Consider the following 23,679-nt stretch of genomic DNA (forward strand, 5'->3'; position numbering starts at 1 on the left):
CCAGTATGGCTCAGCAGTTGAGCATTGACCTATGATCCAGGAGATCGCAGTTCGATTCCCGGTCAGGGCACATGCCCAGGTTGCGGGCTCAAGCCCCAGTAGGGAATGTGCAGGCTGCAGCCGATCAATGACTCTCTCATCACTGATGTCTCTCTCTCTCACACTCTCCCTTCCTCTCTCCGAAATCAATAAAAAAAAAATTTTAATTGATCTCCTTTCCAATGGCATTCTTATGTCTGCCTCAATTATCCTCAGCATGAAAACTGAGTACAAGTAAACCAAAACCAAGGATTTTCATTTTTTCTAATACACAGGTTGTTTTAAAGATTGAGACATGGCTTTTTATGTATTTCAAATATTTTCAAACCAATTACAGTAAAACACCATTATTGAAAAGTTAATTTCTAAAGTTTTAGGGTCATAGCCCCAAAAAAGAAAAGAAAAATATTGGGTTTAATAAAAAATGAATCATCTGTTTTATATCTGAATAGGTTCCTCAAGATGAATGGACAGGGTATACCCCTCGAGGTAAAGACGATGAAATTCCATGCCGAAGAATGCGGAGTGGCAGCTATATTAAAGCCATGGGAGATGAAGACAGTGGTGACTCGGACACAAGTCCCAAGCCTTCGCCCAAAGTTGCTGCACGAAGAGAAAGCTATCTCAAGGCCACTCAGCCATCCCTCACAGAACTCACCACACTCAAGTAAGCGTTTCTAACACTATCCTTCTGGTGGTCCAGCTAGGATCAGATTGCGTGACTCCTAGAGTAGATGGGACAGCAAACATTCCACTCATGGAGCAGTGTGATGCATTGGCTGGTCTATTGATTCACATTGGGTTTGACTTATATATATCCCTGTGCTTTCAAAGACGTGGGAATCCAGGTGTACCCTGCGTAGATCGTAAACTGAACCCCCAGCCTCCAAGACGAAGAGTTTGAAATAAGCCAGAGTAGCTTCTGAAAGAAATTAAGATTTCTGGTCAATGAGAAAATCCGTGTATCCCAACTCTTGGGCATTTGTTTCACCACTAAATCTATGCAGGATCTCTTCCTGAAAATACCCTGGAGTTTTTTCAGATAATTGTGTAATATAATAGGTCAGATTATCTTGGAGAAGCTTATCACCCATGTTTTAAAATGGGGCGATATGTGAAGGTTTTTGATACACATTTTTAAATTTGGTCACTCAATATATGTTATATTTTGTAAGACCTTAAAATTATTTTGTTTGAAAAATATGATAATAAGTAATACTTACCTCCACCTGTGCTATTTGTGAACAGAGAAGAGGTCTCCAAAATAAACTACTGAAATTAATTCTTTTAAGCAAGGCCACATTTGATTTTTAATTTTATTTGTGGAGAGTAAATTAGAGCTTGGAACACAGCATCACATAGCTCATCATTTGGACCTGAAAAATATATTACAGATAATTCATGTTTGTTAAGGGCCTTTGATTACATATTCTGAGGAAATACATATAACTATTCATGCATTTATGTTACACTACAAAATAGGATATTAAAAGACATAATAAATAAAACATAAAAACACCAAAGCCATCAGTATAAAGGAAAACAAACTAGTATCCTAGAACACTGAAAAGTAGCTGACTATTCTACGATGGAAATTTATTTAAAAAGCAAATTAGGCCCGGCCGGGCTTGGCTTGGCGGTTAAGCGTCGACCTAGGATCCAGGCGATCCGGGTTCGATTCCCGGTCAGGGCACATGCCCGGGTTGCGGGCTGCAGCCGATCAATGACCCTCTCATCATTGATGTTTCTGTCTCTCTCTCCCTCTCCTTTCCTCTCTCTGAGATCAATAAAGATATGTTTAAAAAAAAAAAAAAAAAAAGCAAATTAGCCCGGCCGGGTGTGGCTCAGCAGTTGAGCATTGACCTAGGATCCAGGAGATCGGGGTTTGAGTCCTGGTCAGGGCACATGCCCGGGTTGTGGGCTTAATCCCCAGTCGGGGACATGCAGGAGGCAGCCGATCAATGACTCTCTCATGATTGATGTTCCTCTCTCTCTCCCCCTCCTTTCCTCTGTCTGAAATCAATATATACATTTAAAATAATAATAATAATAGTAATAATAATAATAATAGGCAAATTACATTAGATTTTAAGGAAGTGGACAGAGAGAGTCCCCTCATCATTCTTTTTTCAAGGGATCATGTGAAACCACTATGGATTATTTCAATAAAAAAACTAATAACCAATGACATTAGTAAACCATGCCAAGAAAGGAAGTTCATCTTTGTTTCCTTTGTCTTCCAGTTGCCTCTTCTTTGCCTTTATTTCTGCATGCCGTATATCCTAGGCTGCCATAACAAAGTACTATGACCTAGGTGGCTTGAAACAATAGAAATTTATCATCTCACAGTTCTGAAAACTAGAAGTTTGAAATCAAGGTGTCAGCAGGGCCACACGCTTTCTGAAACCTGTAGAGTACAATCCTCTCTTGCCTCTTCCTAGCTTCTGGTTGTAACCTGCTATCCTTGGCATTCCTTGGCTTGTAGCTGCAGCACTTTTGATCTCTGCCTCTGTCATCATGTGGTTGTCTTCTTATGACACCACTGACGTTGGATTAGGACCCTCCCTAGTGACCTTATCTTAACTTGATTAAACCTACAAAGACCCTATTTCCAAGTAAGATCACATTCACAGGTATTGGGAGTCAGGACTTTGACATATCTATATGGGGAACACAATTCAACCCATAACACTGCCACACAAGGTAGAAATTGATCATGGAAATGAAAAATGGAAACAGGTATTCACTGTACTTTGGCACAGCTCCCAGAAGCTCAAAAAATTAAATATACACAGTATGAGAAGAACTGGATATGTAATAAAGGCAGTGGGCCAAGGTGGTATGACATGAGGGTAGCTCAGGACCCTTCTGACAAATATTTTCTATGGACTTTAAAGTATCTCTCCACTAGAGACAATAATAGTCACAGCCATGGCATTGACATCTTCCAAAAAATGCAAAAGAGGGAATATTTTGGGTAAGAAAGTCACTTGGACCTTCAGGAGCTCAGTTTCCTCATATGAACACCAAGTAGCGGGATTCTGCAATCTCCAGAATCCCATCCATCTCCTTAGTATCCCATTAGTTTACCTATCGGGGTGCATTTGTCAAATCAGCTGAAAGACACTTTGGGTCTTGGGTGTTGAGATGCAGTGATTGCTGCTGTTCACAGTGGTACCCAGGGATCCAGGTATGAAGAATTCAGAAAGGAGCAGAGCCATAAGGAAGGGGAGGAGAGTGCTCTGAGGAGGCCAAGGAGAGGGTTGTGTGCACAAGCCATGTTCACAATTGTCCCTTGGAGCTGCTCTCCTCAGAGCTTCAGGGCTGGGAGGAATCTGCTCTGAAGTCACTGGAATTTATTTTTCACTTTGCCTTCCACATAATATCTTCTTTTAATGCCCTGGACCCTAATTTTACAGCCATCATATATTTCTTTCACTGCTCACAAGCTTTAAGAGCGAAAAGAGAACAACACACAGATAGTGGCTAAGCTGATGAGGGTCAGCACTTCAGATAGTGAAATTCGTCATTGAGCAGAGTGTGAGAGTTAGTGACTTCTAGTTTCTTCCTCTAAACATATGGAAATTCAAAATGATAGCCAGTTTACTAGGGGACACGTCTTATATTGAAAAACTTTCTCTTGACCTAAGGTGGGGTTTTACCAAGCCCCCGTTGTGCCCCCCCCCCATCTTAAGCAGGCAAGACATCTGACCATTCTAATAGGTCTTTCTTTTCTGTGCTACCACCCCATTCCCCAGACGTATTTCTCATAGTTCTGCTTGTCTCCATTCATTTCTTCCTCTCCTGCTTTAGGAGTTCCATCTCTCATTACAGTCTACATATTAAGCTTCCATCATTCTCAAATACATACGATTGTTAGTGATTTCTAGTGTTACAGGCTTCAAGGAGGCACATAAGAAGAGAAGGGAAATACACTATGAAGGCAAAAATTGAGACATGACATCACTCATAATTAATGCTGTCTTTTATTCCTTGATGATGTTTTGACTGGAGATAATTACTTTTCTAGAAGTTTGAAGCATTTGGTTCCTCATGAGAAAAAAGATCTCCATATTCTGGAATTCTACCTCCCCAAAAAAGAAACTATATTTTTGTTCCTACTGCTCTGACATTTAAGTCAATTTTTTTCTCCTTCCTCCTCAGCAATTCACAGCTTTAGGGATGAATCATAGCCATGAACCAAGGTACCTAAAATTAGCCAAGTGAGATTGAGGCAACATTTTGTTTGAGGCTTTCAACTCCCATCTTCTCTCAGAAATGTTGGAGAGAACGTACTCCTACACTGTCTTGCATTGTTTTTCTCTTTTCCTTTCCCTTTGTTATTTTCCAAAAGCATCTTGAGGGTTTATTTATGAGGATGGGTTCATCAGCTACTTAATGTTATTGTGTCTTTAGATATGTAGGGCCTAAGGTCAGTTGCACATTCTAGAGTCAGAGGTAGTCTTGGGACAGTGAACTCCATCTTTTTGGTGTAAAACTCCTGTAGCTACCCTCTGAGGACCAGTATTTCTTTCACTCCCCTCTCTTCTTCCACAGCTGGTAATAAATCCCTTCACCTCACCACTGGCCTTTCTTCTTCCTTTGCTATCAGCTAACAATAAACTTGAAATGACATATCACTCTAGAATATTATTATTTTCAAAAATAATTCCTAAATGGCTAGTAGTAAATTCTCAGGCAAGTAGGGGAGAGATTTAGGGCCAGAGTTCCCTCAAAGCATGTCACCACCACCTGGCTCTGATAAAGGATTTAAGTCTTTCACTTGGATTTGCTATAATATGCAGTTTATTCGAGAATTGAGTCTACTGCCTGCTACCATGATTAGTTAAAGCCATGTCCAAATCCCATCTGGGACTTTTTCAATATATTGTGAAAAGGAAGAACTTTTAAAAATAACACTTGTGAGCTGTCATTTTAAAGATTCTAAAGTTAAATACAAATATCCATTAATCCAAGGCAAATAACACATTAAAACCTCTTCATACTTCTTTATCCCTTCATCCAAGCATGAAGAAAAAATTTCTCCTGGAAGAAATAGTCTCTAACATCACAGGCTTGTAAACTCCTCGGAAATCGGCAAGAAGGCCCCCAGGCTTCTGTGCCTGTTTGGCTCTGGAGGGGACCAATCAGTGCACCTAACAATTTTTATGAAGTGTCTAACAAAAGGCTTCAGGAATGCTTATTTTCAGTCTAAATGCCTTGAAGGCAGATAGTTTTTCATTTTCAGGATGGTTAATTATTTTTATCTCACATGCTGGTCTCTTGCTATATAACTGCTCTATAGAAAAGCCTGTTTGGGAAGGAAACCTGTATGGATTAAACTGTCCCTACAATGATCATGACCTCAGAGAGGAGAAAATCTGCTTGTGTGTCTTTGAGGGAGGTGAAAAAAAAGAAGGAAAATTCAGATCGTTTTAGAGAGAAGGAAACATAAAAGAGAGAAATAAGTTTGAATGAGGTTCTGAGTGCCTGAGTGCTAACGGCTTTATATTCCCTTCCTTTTTCCACTTAATCACCACAACTCTATACATGAGATTTGCCCCACTTTATAAGTAAGGAACCCCACGTCTCAGTGAGATTAAATAGCTTGTCCAAGGTTACATATGAACTAAATGCCAGAGCTAAGATTCGAGCCCAGGTGCTGAAAGCAGGAAGGATAGAAGGCTGAATGGAATGATGACTTACCAAGCCTGCAGAGGCGAGAGGTATAAAGGGGTTAAAATGGAAAAGAAAGGGAAGATCAACTGAGTATGGACAACTGAGAAGCGGTGCCCAAGAAAAAGAACCAGTTGAAGCAGGTTCTGAAAACACAGAGTAGATTTTAGGGGGATGTCAGAGGCTGCAGTGAGATAAGTTCTGATCTGAAAGTGCAAGCAGGCAGACAAGCAGCTAAAACAGGAAGGACCTTGAGAACCTCTTTACCCAGCTTGACCCAGCCTTGGCCCAGTCTTGACCTGGGTTGAAGGAAAGAATGACCGAATGACCAAAGGATCAGAGATAAAGGAGACATTAGCTGACAGAGGTCACAGGGAGAAATGATAGCCTCTCAGAGCCTGGGTTCAGTTTGGTTGAGACTATTGACATAGCAGATCAGGAACCTGTATCTGTTCCGTGGCTGGACAGTGTGCACCCTGAGCTTTCTTCAGATGACCTGGCTGTGTGTGATTCTATAAACAAGGCCCTAAAGATAGTGGAGAGACGGAAGCAGAAGACCCCAAAAGAGGGGCCTGGAAACTAAGAGTCCTCAGTCCCCTTAGGTAGTGCTGATTGAAAATGCTACCCACTGTCCTGCCAGGGAGACTTCTGTTTGCAAAGAGCCTTAAAATTCCTTACTTTGCCACCTGTCTGCTAGTTACCATTCCTTCAATTTAATCTCTATGTTTCCTGTTAAAGTTCAGACAACCAGGTAAAAGAGAATACCCTAATTACAATCAGAAAATGTATTCATGTGATCACTCACTTATTTACTCATGTAACAAACATTCAGTACCTTTAATATTGAAGTATTGTGAAATATACCTTGGTTTCAATAACATTATTAAATGGTTTACTAAAATCTGGTTTTCCAGGGTCAACTGAAGTAAATATATACACATATATACATATATACGTTTTTATATTTATATATCTATATTTTAGAGTATAGCAGGTCTTCGAATTATGTTGCTTCATTCAATGTCATTTGATTATAACGTTGAGGAGATGCCGTAGGAACTTAACCCTTGTTTATATCAATGAGCCTACGGTAAAACTGGTTTCATTATACATCACTTAAAGTTACAGAATCTATCAATGATGTTAAGTGAGAACTTACTGTGTATATATTCTAACACCTGAAATAGCAAAAGCAGGCACTATATAGAAGAAAGAAACTTAAAATCCAGAGGCCGGTGGTATTAAAGTTGATCATTTTGTTCAGAATTTTTTCTGCTCAGAAAAAATCCACTTTATCTGGCATGGGGAGGGTTTTTTCCTTTTCTTAATTTCAGGTTACTATTTTGTCAGCATAGTTCAGGCCACTAGCTTTGCTTTTGTTTTGTATCACTGAACGGATGTTCCTCATGCGCCTCGGGGGGCAGCACACTGTGCAGGAATGAGAAGCTATTTGAAAGGGAAGCCGAGGCAGGAGCTGCCTCTAATCCCTTTTGGAAGCAGGCTGGGTATAAGTCATAAATAAATGCACCTTTACAGAAGTTACACACAGAATAGTAAAACCGTGGGCATTCCTTACATAAAACAGGAGGAACTGAGATCAAAGCTGTAGGCTGCCCGGCCGGGCGTGGCTCAGCAGTTGAGCATCGACCTGGGAACCAGGAGATCGTGGTTCGATTCCTGGTCAGGACACATGCCCAGGTTGTGGGCTTGATCCCCATTAGGGGATGTACAGGGGATAGCTGATCAATGACAACTCTCTCACCATTGATGTTTCTATCTCTCCCTCTCCCTTCTTCTCTCTGAAATAAATAAAAACATATTTTTTTTAAAAAACAACAAAAAACTGTAGGCTGAGGAATTTAGGTTAGCTGTGAGGAAGAACTTCTGACCACAAAGTTATAATAAATTAATTTGTGAATTTTGAGAGAAACTTTCCCAGGCATCTTTTAAAACAACCTGAACTGTATTTCTGTACGAGCTCTTATAATCCTTCTCGAAGACTTGGGTAGAAGGGAAAAAAATACCTGTATGAGATTTTTCCAGGCCATGGAAAAATAAGTCCAGCATCAGCCCAGCACTGTATTCTTATCATGTACTCCGATCTGATATTTTTAATCTAAGCATGCAGGAAAATGAGATTTCAAGGCACCCAAATAATTCACTGCTCCTGAAGTACATCACTTCTCTTCCTGACTCTTTCACTTCTGTGAACCAAATTACCAGTTTCCTAGATTCAGTCTTGAAACACTGCAGCTCACCTCTCACTTCTTCAAGCTATAGGGCTTCACTCTGAGATCTTCTCTTTTGCTGTCCCCTTACAGGGATTCTATGCTTAAATCAAATGGAACTACTAATTGTTCTTAGGACCTACTTTGCTGACTTTAAGACTGTGCTAACCAGGATAGGCTAGATTGCTCTGGGAGTGAAAACGATCCCCAAGTCAGAGGCTTCTAACAAAAATGTATCTCTTGCTCATGCTTCATGCCCATCTTGGGTCAGGAGGGAACTCTGCTCTCCAAGGTCACCCAGGACAAGGTACGGATACACCTCATCAACAAAGGCTCCCAAAGCCAAGGCAGGGCAAGTGCACAGGGTCTTAACGCTTCCACTTGCAAGTGGGACAAGTCACTTCCATTCCCATTTTTTGGGCAAAAACGAGTGGCATGGCAATGTGTCTCTTCAAAGAGGGCAGAGAAGGCAATCTCACCATGTGCTCAGGACATGGATACATTAAACACTATCTGGCAAGTAGCAACAATGACTACCAAAGTTTATCTTCTGGACATCAAATATTTGGCTTACCCTCTTTCCTGCAAGCAAAACATATTTGTGCCCCACCACCGCCATCAAAGGGAGGAAAACCAAGAACTCTGTCCTGGTCCTATCTTCATCTCAGTGTTTATGGTCTGTGGGTGAGGTGTGATAGTCTGTGCAGCAGGGAATGATACACTATAACATCAACATCTGGTCAAGACATCTGGCTCCTCCATCGACAGCTGGCTCCTCTGCATCTAGAGACCTGAGACTCACCAAGACAAACCATCTTCTTCCCACACACCCAGTATATAATGGCAGCAGGACAAAGACAAATATACACAATAAACACTCCCACTCAAAATCAAAAACATGGGAGACAACGGTAGTCACTGGGCCATAACAGTGTTGCAATCCCGCTGGGTAAATGTTGAGGCTTTCTACCCAGGGAGGGAATGTTCCTTGATGAGGCTGCAATTCTTCTCCCTGGAGCAACTCCTTGTTCATTGTTCTCATGTGTCCTCGCCCCCTGCTCTGGGAGAATCTTCCATTTCTGTCACCCTCCTTGACCACATTCAAAACACACATCAGGCCAAGTGTGCTCTTTGGAGCCCAAGAGACACTTTAGGACTGATCTTATCATCGTGTCTTTTAATCTAGGCTTATAGTTCTCTGTCAGTGCAGCTCTCTGAGGACTGTAGTCAGCTTATCTATTGATTCCAATGAATTCTACGTAATAGTCATCACACTCACAGAGCCTTCTAGAAACAATGATCATTTTTCTCTGTGTTCCTTCCTACCCACATGCCTCTCTGTTTCTCATATATGCTCAGCTTATCAACTTATTAGCTGCTTTCCTCTGAGTCACTTATCTGATCAAAAGAATTGTCTTAAATGTCTCTTCATTCTAAGTCATCTGACTCCATTTGCAGGTTTGAACAATGGGGTGAGGTGGCCATATCCTTGATTTGAACCTTGCCTCAAGGGGTAGTTTCCATCCTGTCTTCAGCACTCAAAGGCCTTCTCAGGTTTTTTACAACTGGGTTGAAACCAGTTGTCTTTTCCAATGCTGCAGATCCACCGATGTCCAGCCTCTCCTTATTTCCTCTTATTTCTACTTGCCATCTAACCAGCTCTTTTCTGAGTTTCTTTCAAACTGCGAAACGCTGTTGAAGGCTACCAACAGCAACCAACATATGCTATTAACATTGTGTTTTGCAACTACTTTCCCTAGAATTACAAGTTCATCTGTTACATCATCTACCTTCCAAGTTGTTGTAAACAAGAGTGATTCACCTCTGCAGAACAGGTTTCCAGCCTCTGATAACCATTACCTTGCTGCCTGCTATCATACCCTGAAACCACAGCCACATATTTTAGGGTATTTATTGTTGTTATCACATGACTACCCCATTTCTGGTACCAATTTATGTACTAGCTAGGATACGATAGTTACACAGCTAATAAACAATCCTCAAACCTCAAAAGTTTGTTTATTGCTCACAATGTGTGTTCATCATGAACTGGCAGGAGGCTGTGCTCATTGTAAGTATCTGAGACTCAGAACAAAGGAAATAGGTGCTTCCATGGTTACTGAATCAGAAAAAGGGAATGTGGTGAACTGAGCACTGTTTCCTGGAAGTGGTACACATCGCTTGTGCTCACATTTCATTGCTAGAGCCATCCACAAGGCCACACTCATTTCAAAGACACAGAAAAGTGCAATAGTACCGTGTGCCCAGAATATGGAGCACACGGTAGTATTGTTGTATTTGGCAAGCAGCGGCAATAGCACTCAAGGCCCTTGCTTACGCTGCCCTGCGCTGCGCCCCTGAAATGCCACCTCCTATTCGTTTATTCAGTCAACAAACACTTCCTATAGCATGTTGCTCAAGAGCGCAGGCTCCACGAGGTGAGGTTACCTGCGTTCAAAATCATAGCTCTGTTACTTCTAGATGTGTTACTGTGGGAAAATCACTTAACTGTCCGGTGCCTCAATTTCCTCATCAGTTATCAGGGATGATAATATTTCCTACCTCAAGAGCCATTGTGAAGATTCAATAAGATAACTATGTGAACACGGTGAGTGCCTAGCACGTGGTGAGTGCGCCATACATGTTGGCTATTAAAACAATTTTTTGGCCACCTACTCTGGGCTAAGCTTTGGGGTATATTAGTAGTCAGAAGAGTAGGGAAAAGGTCTTTATTCTTTTCAATCTTCCCCTCAAATTTAACCAATCCCTGTTAGCTGTTGTTCCTTCCTCCTCAGAACCTTCGAAGCATGTGTTGAAACATTTCTCGGGGTAGCTGAGCCTTCTCACACACTTTTCTACTGTCTCTGTCTCTCATGTCGAAGGGGGTTCAAACTCTACCCGAAGTAACGTTTATGAAGCACTTGGCCCAGCCCTGGGGAGATACTGAACGAACCCTAACTCACCGTTACACAATTTCTGTATGCCTGAAGTGCCTCAAACAGTAGCTTCTCAGAGTAGCTTTAACCTGGAGATGTTGAATTAAATTGTCACCACAGACCCGCTTGGCACCCTTTGGCCGTGTCTGTCCTCGCTCAGACTCTTTACCTCCCTCTGCTTCTGAATCCGTGGTTCTCTGAAAAGCTCCCTCTTGCTTCTCAACCGTCCTTGGCGTTGCCAGCGCACCTGCAGAAGCAGAGCTCAGTCTGGCAGGTACACGTTAGCGTGTTAAAAATATCTGTGCAGCCGTCCCTCGTGTTCTCATCCACTCTGAACACTGGCATGCTTCCCCCCGTCCGTCTGGGGAATACCTGTGCTTTCTAGTCCTCTGAGGAGGGGGTGGCTGTAAGAAACCAGCACTGCCTAGTCCTTTTGGAATTGGAGGAGCGTCCCCTTGATGATCACATTACCACTTACCGCTCTTTCAAACTTATGTGTGAACCCAACCAATTAAATCAATGGGGAGGAAATATATGTGACTATCCAACCTGATAGCTAGTATTATTTTAATTTTCTTCCAAGCCTATTTTTCAAGGTAAATCATTGCAAATAAGAGTGTATCAGGTGTTTTTCAGTGCATCTCATTTGACCCAGTGGTCTCAGAAGGAATTTAGAATTGAAATTAACCAATACTTTACAGATAAACCAGAGTTTTAAATGGTTCTCAGTATCCTGAGGTAGAGCCAGGCTCGGGACTGGGTCTTAAGCTCCAGCTTTCTGCTTTCCACTCCAACTTTCTCCCTCCCACTGCCTCATGGAACTGTGGGGACTGCTTCCTGAACAAGACTGTCTTCACCATCTGGACATCGTTTCTGACTCCCAGCTCAGAATCTTCTTTTAGTTCTTTGAACCACTTCTCTCTCACAGGAAAAGCAGAGCTGAGAGCTCTAGGCATAGATCCAGGTTACCAACTGCATATGGAACTGCCTCCAGCTCAGTAGTATCATCCCTGTGCCAGATTTCAAGAGAGATGGACACTCTGCTGTGGGCACAGGCACCTGAGAAGACTGGACGAGCCTGAGAACTCATGTCTGGAGAGCCTGAAATGAAAAAGCCAAGACGGGACCACTTTATTTTGTTGTTTCCCTTGTCTCTTTCCATTCAGTGAAGAAAGGTTGTGTTGAAGTTTTAGAGTGAGAGAAGCTAGAGGTTACAACCACTGGTCATGTTCATAAGCCTGAGACTAAGCTCTTCCTCACTAAAAAGAACCACTCACCAGCATCAGCTGGGTCCAGTTGGCCATTAAGAGCCAACAGTGCACATCCCTTCCCAACTTCACACTTGGTTTTGTCACCCTGGTAGCTTGATATTGGCCACGATGGGAATATTTACATCAATGAAATCAACAAACCCTACCAGTCAAAGATTTTTCCTCCCAAAGAGCCAGTTTTTAAACATGTATCTGTATGCCACTGAGCACTGTCTTTGTGTAGCCCTTCTTTAGATATAAGATGAAAAAAAATCTTAGAAGCAAAACCAGAAAGAACCTTAGAGATGATTCCAACCCTGTGATATTACAAATGAGGAGGTGGCAGCCAAGAGAAGAGCAATGACTTGCTTAAACTATTCAGCAAGTTTTAGGACCCAGGTTGACTACTCTCAACCAAGAATTCATTCCAGAAAAATCAAAGTTTTTATGTTGCTACATTCCCTGAGGGAAACAAGAGAAATAAAAGGCTTTGTCTCAAATTCACATACATGATTAAGTGCCACCAAGAGTGCCGAAAACAATTGTGTACAATTATTTGTACATTTCAAAATAATATTATGTATGTTACCTTAGATTAAAAGTGCTATAATTGTTCATAAAGTTGAAAAGTTATTATGAAGTAGAAATATCAAGAGATGGCTTCATAAAAGAGAAAGAATACAACTTGGAATTTGAATAATTCCTTAGAGGCAAAAAATTAGGGAGGAGGAACATGTGTGGATATGAAAAAACCAAGCTGACTGATACATGAGAGGCATTTAAAAATGGGAAATGTCCCTAGAAAAATAGTGAAGACTTTCATTAGCAAAAGCCTTAAATATCCAGTGAATTAGTTTTGTTTGAATCCAGTTAATGACAGGGCATCGTTGGCGATGGAGAAGGGGAATAGAATGATGTCGTGTTGTTTTAGAAAGATGGCCTGCATAGTATGGAGTGAGAGGGCCAATTACAAGAGAGCTTTTTTCCCATTTAGGTGAAAGTATATTCTATATTATTTACATGGATACCTACATCTGGATGGATGTTTTCTGACCTTTCAGTAGTCATTCTCTCTGTAGGAAGACTTTATGGCTAATTTTTGCTTTCTTTATTGTGCTTTTCTCTCTGCCTCCGTGTGTGTATGTGTGTGTGTGTGTTTCTTGTATTTGTTTTGTTAGAGTTATTTAATTTTAACCAAAAAAGGAATATATCGAAGAATAACAATGACTAACACCTAGAAACACTCGTGGTATGCCAGTACATATTATAATTATAATGGTACCTGTAAGACAGAGATTATTACTATCTTGCCTATACAATGTGAAAATTAGGACACGTGAAGTTCATTGACTTGCCAAAGGTCACAAAGTTAGAAGTAACACAGTCAGGATTTGAATCCAGAACCCATACTACTAACCACTATGTTCTACTGCCTCTGGATGTGATAGAGACAATTGGAGACAGAGAGTTTGAAATCAAGTAAGTGATTCCAGAGTAGGTTGCAGTCATCCCAGCATGAAATGGTAGCAGTGTAGACTAGGGTGATATCGGAAAGGGCTGATATGCAATTACACTGATAAATTAAGATACCAAGAATCAAAAGCCAACCGTGAATGAATGCGTCATACCCCTTGTTGTTGTTTTCTCTCGTTTGTTGTGGTGATACCCTACACCACAACAAACGCCATGTGTACATGGGTCTCCTTTCTGTTTAGGACAAATGGGAAGATTTCCTTTTTTATTATAATAAAAATAATACTCAAATTCCAATAGCACCAAAGAGTATTTAATATGTAAAAGTCCTTCTCCCCCTCCAATCCCTTTTCCCCCTCCTTAGAGGTGAAAAATTTAACCATTACTTGTGTATCTTTTCAGAAATGTTCTATGCACATATTTTATGCATATGTTATATATACACATATCTATACTTTCTTTACACATTCTGTTCTACAATTTGCTCTTTTCATTTAAAATTATATCTTAAAACATTGTTTTATATAATTTCATGTAGATTAACATTTTAAAAAATTATCTTCAACAATTGCAAAGCATTCCATTGTGTACATATACAATAATTTGTGTAACCATTTCTCTCTTTGGATGGGGAATATTCTTCATGCAAAGCTATGAAGGCAAAAAGGCTTAGTTTATATGGAAACAGATATTTACAACATATCAAAATTGTCATTGTATTATAAATCTTACATAATAGTACAGAAATAAGCTAGGAACTTTAAAGTAATTTCAATAAACATAGAGGTTTAGGACCTCAAAGCCCTCAATCATTTGAAGAGAATAAAAATGAAGCAAAAAGCATGATATAAAGTGAAATACATTCCTAGTCGCCAAAATCAAAAGGTATATAATTACAAAGCCTCCCATTTCAGTTTCTCGGAATCAGGGTTGGGTTCTAAGACTGCCACTCGGGTTGACTATAAACAATCTCCCATCAGGAAAATAAACTAGGGCCATTGCAAAAATAAGTGGACTTTTTTTTTTTTTTTTTTAAATTTATAGTCATGGTAATATTAGATCGCAGCTAGAAATTTCCACCTTATTTTCATTTTTTAATATTTTGAAACTGGCTGAGCTCTTTAGAAGGTAGGTTATGATCATCCTTCCTATTCATCTTTCACTGGCTGACTTAAAAAAAAAAAAAATTATCTTGGGCAGATGAAATTCCTAGTATTAGCAAGAGAAAGAAGTGACCCTGGGGGAAAAGAAAATCTTAGGTTTTTTTGTTTTGTTGTTTTCCCAAAATAAGGTAAATGCATTAAATGCCTGTACTACTCGACCCCCTTGACCTGCCCTGAGTTTATTTATGTAGTTGCCCATAGCAACCACCCACATTTAAGTAGCTGAGCTGAGTGTTGTGAAAAACAGCTTGATGGGCCTCTGTTGTACTTCTATGACCATTTCCTGTGCCCTGGAGATAACTATATTAAAACTAAACGATCATTTAAATATATTAATGTTTTTTGTGCTCCTTTACTTAAAAAACAAACAAACAAAAAACCCTCTACTTTTTAAATAGCATGATAAAATCCTGAAAATATAACAGTTGTCCTTCAAATCTGCTGGCCACCCTCGATACTGTGAGAGAGGAACTAATTTCAGGAACCAGAGGAATGCTGTAAAGAATCCCCAGCTACAGGGACAGCCCATTGGCCACCCTCTCCATCTCCCCAACACCCACTTGTCCAAGGCCCACAGTGATAATCAGATCCCAGCCCTGCTGAGGGAGAGGCAGCCCGAAATACCCGGAAAGCAGACCTGAGTGCACATCTGCTCTTTACCACTTTGCAACCTTAGACAAGTTACTTAACTTCTCTGAATGTAGTGTTTTGTGTGTGTGTGTTTTCACTTTTAAAATGGTTCTAATTATCTCTAATTAAATAAATATTGTGACAATTAAATGAGCTAACAAATGTTAAGCACCTAATCTGGAATGTTTTATTCAGCTCTTAGCCTAATGGCTGAGCATTTGTGACTCACTGGTCTATAGCATGCTCATGGGTCAAGCTCAGATTACACATTTCAGCTTCCTCCCAGGATCTCTTGGATGGGCAGCCACTCAGTGCATGCTCCCTATATTCTAGGCTCCTCAAGAGAACACACTACTAGTTGAATCCTTCCAGTGGAGTGATGTGACTGTTAGAAACACTGTTCCTATGCAGTCGTTATGAGAGTGTTCCATTTTAATTTATTTTATTTTATTTTTTATTGAACTTATTGGGGTGAAATTGGTTAATACAGTTTTCAGGTAGGCCTTGCTGAGGCAAGTATTCCATTTTTAAAAGTTCATCATTTATATCTCATTTAATCATTACATAGCCCCTTTCTATTTAGGAGAATCCATTCCATCAGTTATAGGTCAGGAACAGAACTGGGGCTTAGCTGAGATCATCTTACTCCACAGTCAGAATGTTCTTCAAAATGGTAAATGCTGGTGACAAATGGGTAAAGGACACAATTATTAAGGAAAAAAAAGAGTTTTTTCCTTCAAATCTTCACTATGGAAAGTGTATCAGGACAACCATGGTCTAGAATTCTAAGTATTTTGCCTGTCTTAATCATAACTTAATTTTTTTGTCTCTATGTCTACACTAGAACTCAGGCACATGCAAAGGAATGACGTCAGTAATCAAACTCAGTAATAATATTTGCCTGAGGTTCTGCTGGCAGTAACCCAGTGAGAGGTATTGATCTTCACCTCTTTAATCCTGTAAACCCTTTTAGTCATCAGATGACATCTCTTTATGATTGACCCAGTCCTGTAGCTCTGCATATTCCACTTATTCCTCCTCTTAGCATTGCCAGATGCCTAAACAGGTCATACGATGAATGAATAATAACTTCTGTTGTGCATTTTGGTTGGTATGTACAAGGAAAACATTTGTGTTTCATTTGATAATTTGTACTCAACAAGCCAAACCACCCTGAAAAGACAAGTATGGATAATAGAGAAAATACTTTTAAATGAGTGTCTAGCTTAGCCACCAGTAAAAAAATAAATAAAAATAAAAATACCCTTATCTGTTTTAAGGGATTTGGGGACTTATTCTTGGTTTCTTTTGACATCTAACACCCTTGTTGCTTAGAACACTCAATAAGTGGCTCCATGATCCCGGCCGGTTACATATGTCCACCAAGTATTAGGGTCATGCCAATTTGGAAATTAGTTGTGGCCAACTTACTGGGGAAATTGGTTGAAGTTACTTTCCCACGTACCAATACATAAATTTTCATTGGATCATTCTACAATCTCCAAGATATTCTTTCTTCTTAGTGATACTGATTCCATCACATAGGCGTGAATGCATAAGTCCTCACAATGGCAGACAAGGAGAGAGCAGCTTTGCATGGTGGGAGAGGAAATTAGTGACACACTTTCTCTCCACCATGTTATCAAATTAGCCAGATCCTGTAGAGAACTGGCAGAGCTTCCTCTGCTGCTGGATACTTTGGATAGTAGCTCACAGCCAGGCAGCTACCTTGATAATTAGGTGGAGTGTCTACCAACTTTTGCAATCTGCCCTCTAGGAGGCAGCCCCCAAGCCATGCTTTTGTAGCCATGTGTGTGTGATCCCATGTGGATGAGTCAACCCCATTGTTCTGTGTTAGACTTTCCTGCCCCACATAAAATCCCCAAGTGTGAGAAGCTCTCTACACATAGAGGAGCCTTCTACATTAAGCATAATTCAAGTGCCAAACAGGGAACATCCAGGGTTGGTTACTCGTGGGCTCGTCCTCAGGCATCACCTCCCACTGCCACAGTCATGTTCAACAAGGCGTTAGGAGCAAGGTTTTTAACACGGGGCATTCTGAATTCAGGGGGAAAAAATAAAGCAGTGCCAATAATAGAAACGAGCTTCCAGCATGTATCACAATAACGCGTGTTGTCAACTACACAAAGTTTCCTATTTATATATCACACCCTAGCTGACAAGGTTCCTGTATTATCGCCGTGACCTTCCATGCTGTCATGGTTAGAGAAGGGTGGAAGGAGGGGAGTGGGAGGCAGGTAGTGTTCACAGACCACCGGGGACCTAGCCAGGGAAGCCTTACCCTTCAAAGGAGAAAGGAGGTGTGCATAATTTAGAAATGAAAGCTTTAAATGCATGTGCACCCTTGTTTGTTCACTTATTTATCTATTCAACAAGTACTTAATACTTGCTGTTTATCAGGGCACTGAGGATACCACAGTGAACAAAACTGATAGTAACCCCTGCCCTTGTGGAGCTTGCATTCTGGCTGAGTAGACAAAAAAAAATAAGTAAGGTAGATAAGTATCGAGTAGGTCAGATGTGATTAAGTGCTGGAAAGGAAAAATTTAGCAAGGGGAGGTGCCCTTCAAATAGAGTGACCTTGGAAGGCCACACCAAGAAGAGGGCATTTGGGTAGATATCTGAAGGAGGTGAGCAGGCAAGGCCTGCAGCTATCTGAGGGGAGAGGGCTCAGGCAGGGAGTGGTAAGTGCGAAGCCCCTGAGGGGCACCCGGTGTGTTGGAGGCACAGCACAAGGGCCACATGGCCAGAGCAGGGTGGGCAAGGGGAGAACAGTAGAGGATGGTCCCGGGGGAACGGAGCCAGACTGACGAAGGGCCTGGAAGCCACATGAGCACTTCAGATTTTACTGAGAGAGGTGAAAAGATATTAAAAGGCGTTAGGTGGGGTGGCATTTTAAGGGAATTACTCTGGCTGCTCTTTGAGAAGAAACTAAAGGGGATCAAGGAGACAGCGATGGCAGTATTCCAAGGGAGCAGCAGTGAGGGCTTGGACTGGTGGCAGCCCTGGGAGTAGTCACTGGGAACAGTGGTCAGACACTGCGTCTGTTCTTGAGGCAGAGCCTTTGGAGGTGTGAACGGATCAGATGTGAGCTGTGAAAGAAAGGGTAAAAGGGTTTGGGCCGGAACTGGGGGGTTGCGAGAAGAGCAGCTTTGGGAGGAAAGATCAGAAGATCCTTTCTGGATATTTAAGTGTAAAAAATATCAGAAATTCAAACAGACATTTGCTGTGAAAGGCCTCTGCCCCTTTCCTTGACTTGGGCAGGGGGAGGGGATGAAGGTAACAATTGCCTCCTATCAAGAGATCTGAATGTCCAGGATAATTTCTTTTATATCAAGTAAATTTAAAAGATTTCTTTGATTAGGCCAAGAATTGGCTAAAAAGGATTAGGTACTTATTTATTGATTTATTGATTTATTTACTTAGGTCACAAGTCCTTTGGAGGAGCTGATGAAAGCTCTGAATGCTCTCCCCTAACAGTGCACATGTGCACATTACATCTTGCATGCAGTATCAGGAAACCTACTGACCCCCTCCCTCACCAACATGCACCGTGTAGAGACAGAAACATTCCTACTGTTAGCAATAAATGGGACAATCCCCAAGGAATGTTTTGATGGGGTTTCACCTATGCTTTTATTTCCAAAAATTCTTCTTATATAGTATACAGGAAAAATACAGCAACTTTAGAAGTATGAACTGATAATTATTTAAGAAAAAATAAACACTGTAAATATTTTTTCATAAAATCAGTCCTCATACAAAATCACACCTATGCTCACTGCTTCTTATTGTCTTCCCGAGCTCAGTCACCAGCCCAAGGTTGAGCTCCTCTCTGAGAATGCCACCAACTCACCACTCCTGAGAGAACCTGTTCTATTTGGGGCTGCTAAAAATTAGAAACATTAAGACAAATCCTCTTCTCCTTGGTCTGGGCCCCAAAACACACAGCCACACAGAACAATTAACAAAATATCCCAGAGTCTGCCCATTTTTCCCATCACATGGCCATAGATGTGAGACCACAGACGAACAGGGACCAGAGAAGCTGTGAATGAGTAGAGTCATGTCCAGGTTGGCTGGCATGTCCATGGACCTTCTTCTCAAGGGTACCATGCTGTCCAGATCACACTGTCAGTCTTCACCAGTTTCTCAGAAATGGAACCTGAGGTAGGGCTTCCACACTCTTCCTCAAAAGAGAAGGGTGACAGGGAGGGTGATGTGAGGCTGGGAAGAAAGCAGATCAACTGCAAGGTAGGACAGTACCAGGCTGGCCAGAGCCAGATAAGAAAACAAGGCTGGTTATTTGGTTACATGGGACATCTCTGGGGAGGCCATATGGAACCACTGCATCACAGAACAGTTCATCAGAGACAGAAAGGACAAGCAGTTCATCTGCTAGTTCCTTTCAGTTTCCTGTGTCTCATGGGTCAGAACATGCCCCATAGGGTATTAACTGGACCACACCACTCCCAAGTTGTAATATTCAACCACTCTAGCACAGACTGAAAGTGAAGGGATAGAAAAAAATATTCCATGCAATTAGAAATAAAAAAAACCTGGGGTAGCAAAACTCATATCTGACATAATAGACTTCAAAACAAAGGTCCTAACATGAGACAAAGGAGTCACTACATAATACTAAAGGGATCCATCCAACTAAAAAATATAACCCTTATAAACATATACTCACCCAACATAGGAGAACCTATATATATATTTTTTAAAAAAGCTCTTGGAAGATTTTATGGGAGAGATTGATAGCAATACAGCATAATAGGGGACTTTAATACCCCATTGACATCACTGGATAGATCCTCCAGACAAAAAATCAACAAGGAAACAGTGCCCTTAAACGACATACTAGATCAGATGGATTTAACTGGTATTTACAGAGCATTTCATCCCAAAGAGGCAGAATATACATTCCTCTCGAGTGCACATAGAACATTCTCAAAGATAGACCTCATGTTAGGACATAAAATATTTTAGGACATAAAATACGTCCTAACAAATTCAAGAAGATTGAAATCATATCAAGCATCTTCTTGGATCACAATGGCATGAAACTAGAAATCAACTACAATAAAAAACCTCAAAAACATTTAAATACATGGAGGCTAAATAGCATGTTATTAAACAATTAATAGATTACAAATGAAATCAAAAAAGAAATCAAACACTTCCTGGAAAAAAATAAAAATGAACACATAACAACCCAAAATCTATGGGGACATCTGTAATAATGTCAACAATAAAAATTTAAAAAAACTTAAAAGATAAATAAAATGCTAATATTGTTATACTTTCTGTGAAAATATACTTTACATATAATACCTGGCTATCTATGTATAATACTGTATATTACATGATGATTATCGTTAACACCTAAGTAAATATTTTTATCTGTATAAGGCCTCTCTCTCTCTCCCTCTCATACACACATACATGCACACACACACGCAAATATGCACACACATACATCACTCTGCTTCAACAAATGGCATCATCTTGCACAAACTAAACTTTTACAGCTCTGGATTCAAGCCAGCTTTATGAATCCATAGCCTATTTTTCTTATGAACTACTTTGAGTTTTCTGACCCCACTGTAGTAACAAAAGTGTATGAAATTAATGAGAATAACCCTGTTTTTCATAGTTTTCCCATCTGCACTGATTTCTGGTGAGTACTGTTACACTATATTGAGCAAATTCAATTAGTAATTATCATCATGCCTTGCAAAGTTGCTAGAAGGTAGGGTGCCTGTCAAGTATATTATTACAGTGCCTGTACCTACTTTTCCGAGGGGTATCATTTTTCATATCCTGATGAGCTGCCACATATTCCACACCTGTTCTCCAAAAACATCATCATAGTTGACAGGTCTTTATTGCCTCAGCCCAAAAGCCATGCCCACGGCGTACTGTGGAGGTGAACATGCACTAATTGATTCTGTCATTTCTAAGAGGCAGAAACCACATCTGTGGGAGCCTGGTTGGTTCTTTTGTTTTAATGAAGCAAAAGTCACCGCCATGTTGGTCTGTGCCTGTCTGTAAAGTGACAGTGATTTATCTCATGCTGAAAGCAAGTTCAGGGGCATCCTTGGGAAGCACATAAATCTACCAACCCCTTGTGACAGATGCTGAAGCCCTGCCAAATACCCTCACAATGAGTCCTTCAGAGGAAGCCTTCCCACTTCCCAGTGCCAAAAACTTAGTGTCTAATTCCCTAAGTGGCACAAGTCCTTCCCTTCTCATCAAATGCTGTCATGTTTATCAGAAGCCAAGCAAATACTCTTCCTTCAGTCAAATCTAGTGTCTATTTCCTGCTTTTCTTGAATAAACTCAATAATAAAAATCACAATCTAATCCAGCTTCCTCATTGTGGAGATTAAAGAAACAATGATTGGGGAGACTTTGAACCTGGCCATACAGAGAAGGGGCACCATTCAACCAGGCATCTGCCTGTTTTACAACTAAACAAAGCTAAGAGAAGTTCATTCTAAAATCTTTCTGGGGACCTAGAATTTTAAAATTTTACACTGATTATGACATATAACCTAGGACCAATAGGCATTTCCCCAGACTAATAATCAGCCATACTTAGTTGATATTTGAAAGCCAATAAGAGCTTATCAACATTTGCCCAAATTCATGCTAAAAGAATCTCCTTTGACTCTGAAATAATTTATGTACTAGACCTAGAATTTACAACACTTTCCAAAATGTAACTACTGACAAAAATGTTATTGCTGGTTCCCTTAGTCTGGTCCTAAATTCTGTTATTACCTTTTGACTTCACAAACGTAGTAGTTTGGCTCCAGAAGTCTGCACTCTGGCAGGTTCTAAGGGACGTGTGTCTCTCCACATGCGGCTGCTGTGCATGGTCTCTCTCTGCCTGAGTGTTCTAGTGAGAAATTCCCCAGCAGCCCCAAGAAGCCTACACTCACAGCCCACACTATCAGGAAACTATCTTTATTGCTAACCTAGATCCTTCCATCAAAAGGTCTTTTTTTCCCTACATATGCTGAAACGAGAGGCATCACCTGCTTTATATGTGCATCATAAAAAGCAATTAGTTCAAGACTCTGATGTGCACAATTAAATTTTTCTCTTACAGATTCACTATCTTTAATCAGAAATTCTTGAGAAAGTCTTATTGAAATAGTGCAAAGTGAGGGACTTGTAAAAAGTAAAATGAAAGAATGGAAGTGTGACAGATTGCTTGTTTTAGGGGGATTCATTCCATATGAGTTCTGCAGACACATACACACCAACAGGCCCCCTGATATCAGAAGAGGATCCCCCACACAGGACTCTTGTATTAGGTCTGAAGAAATTATTTCTTATGAGCATTTTCCTCTTAATACCCAGGAGTCCAAGGGATCAATTATTGGCTTACTCATTTTATCATACTGAAAGGAGCAGTTATTTAATAATATCAAAATGCGAGGTGTGTTTGTGACTGGGTCTTGTTGATCCACTTAAACTTATCACTGATTTAGAACACCTTTCAGAATCAGAATATGCCTACTCTCTACCCCAGTTACTATGCCTACTCTCTACCCCGGTTACCCTTGGAATGACATCCACATCGCTTTTTACTTATACAAGAAGAGATGACCATAACAATGTGGTATAAAAATTCCAAGCACGATACCTAAGAATTGCTTTCTTTTCCTTGCTTTCAATATGAAATAATAACCAATAGGACTCTATAAAATTTACTTTAAGATACAACATTGTATAACCCCTCTTGGCCCCTCTCCCCAGCCACATAAACCACATATTTCTTCATTATCTCTCCACTTTAATGAAATTATCTACATTTTTTTCTTCAAGACATTCCCTTCAGTTTATTCTCTGAAGTAATCATTTTTGGATTACACGTGTTGATGTTGAAGTGGCCCCTCCCTATTCAGGATACACTTCATCACAGAGTTCCTGGTCACTGCGGAATTTTCTGAATTTCCCTCTGAACATCTACGTAAGCCCCTTTCCCTACTCTCTGCTAAATACCCAGCCACACTTAGGAATGTGTATTTAAAGGGAAACTGAACAATCATTAAAATACAAGTTTTTAAAATGTAACAGGGCCCTGAAGCTGACTTTATAAACACATATATAAAATAATTTTCCCAAGGATTTCTTCGAATCAGTTTCTTGAAATGGTATGTGAGCAGATGTTACACAGTTTTGCCTCTATCACATTCAGAGGCAGAGAAATAGTGTGATGTCCCCAAAGAAAATTGCTGGCTTTGGG

The 23,679-nt window shown here is 40.5% G+C and overlaps 1 protein-coding gene across 8 annotated transcripts in view; it reads left to right on the top strand.

Annotated features, from left to right (window-relative positions):
• DLGAP1 (DLG associated protein 1) overlaps positions 1 to 23,679 on the top strand; it is a 587,128-nt gene that overhangs the window by 416,277 nt on the left and 147,172 nt on the right. For all 8 annotated transcript variants that reach the window (XM_087818968.1, XM_087818969.1, XM_087818971.1 and 5 more), the window contains one exon: positions 492 to 706. In XM_087818968.1, the coding sequence (XP_087675094.1) occupies positions 492 to 706 (215 nt within the window). The remainder of the gene's footprint in view (positions 1 to 491; positions 707 to 23,679) is intronic.

This window comes from Miniopterus natalensis, chromosome 7 (assembly GCF_054644295.1).
Source record: "Miniopterus natalensis isolate mMinNat1 chromosome 7, mMinNat1.hap1, whole genome shotgun sequence".
Classification (NCBI taxonomy): domain Eukaryota; kingdom Metazoa; phylum Chordata; class Mammalia; order Chiroptera; family Miniopteridae; genus Miniopterus; species Miniopterus natalensis.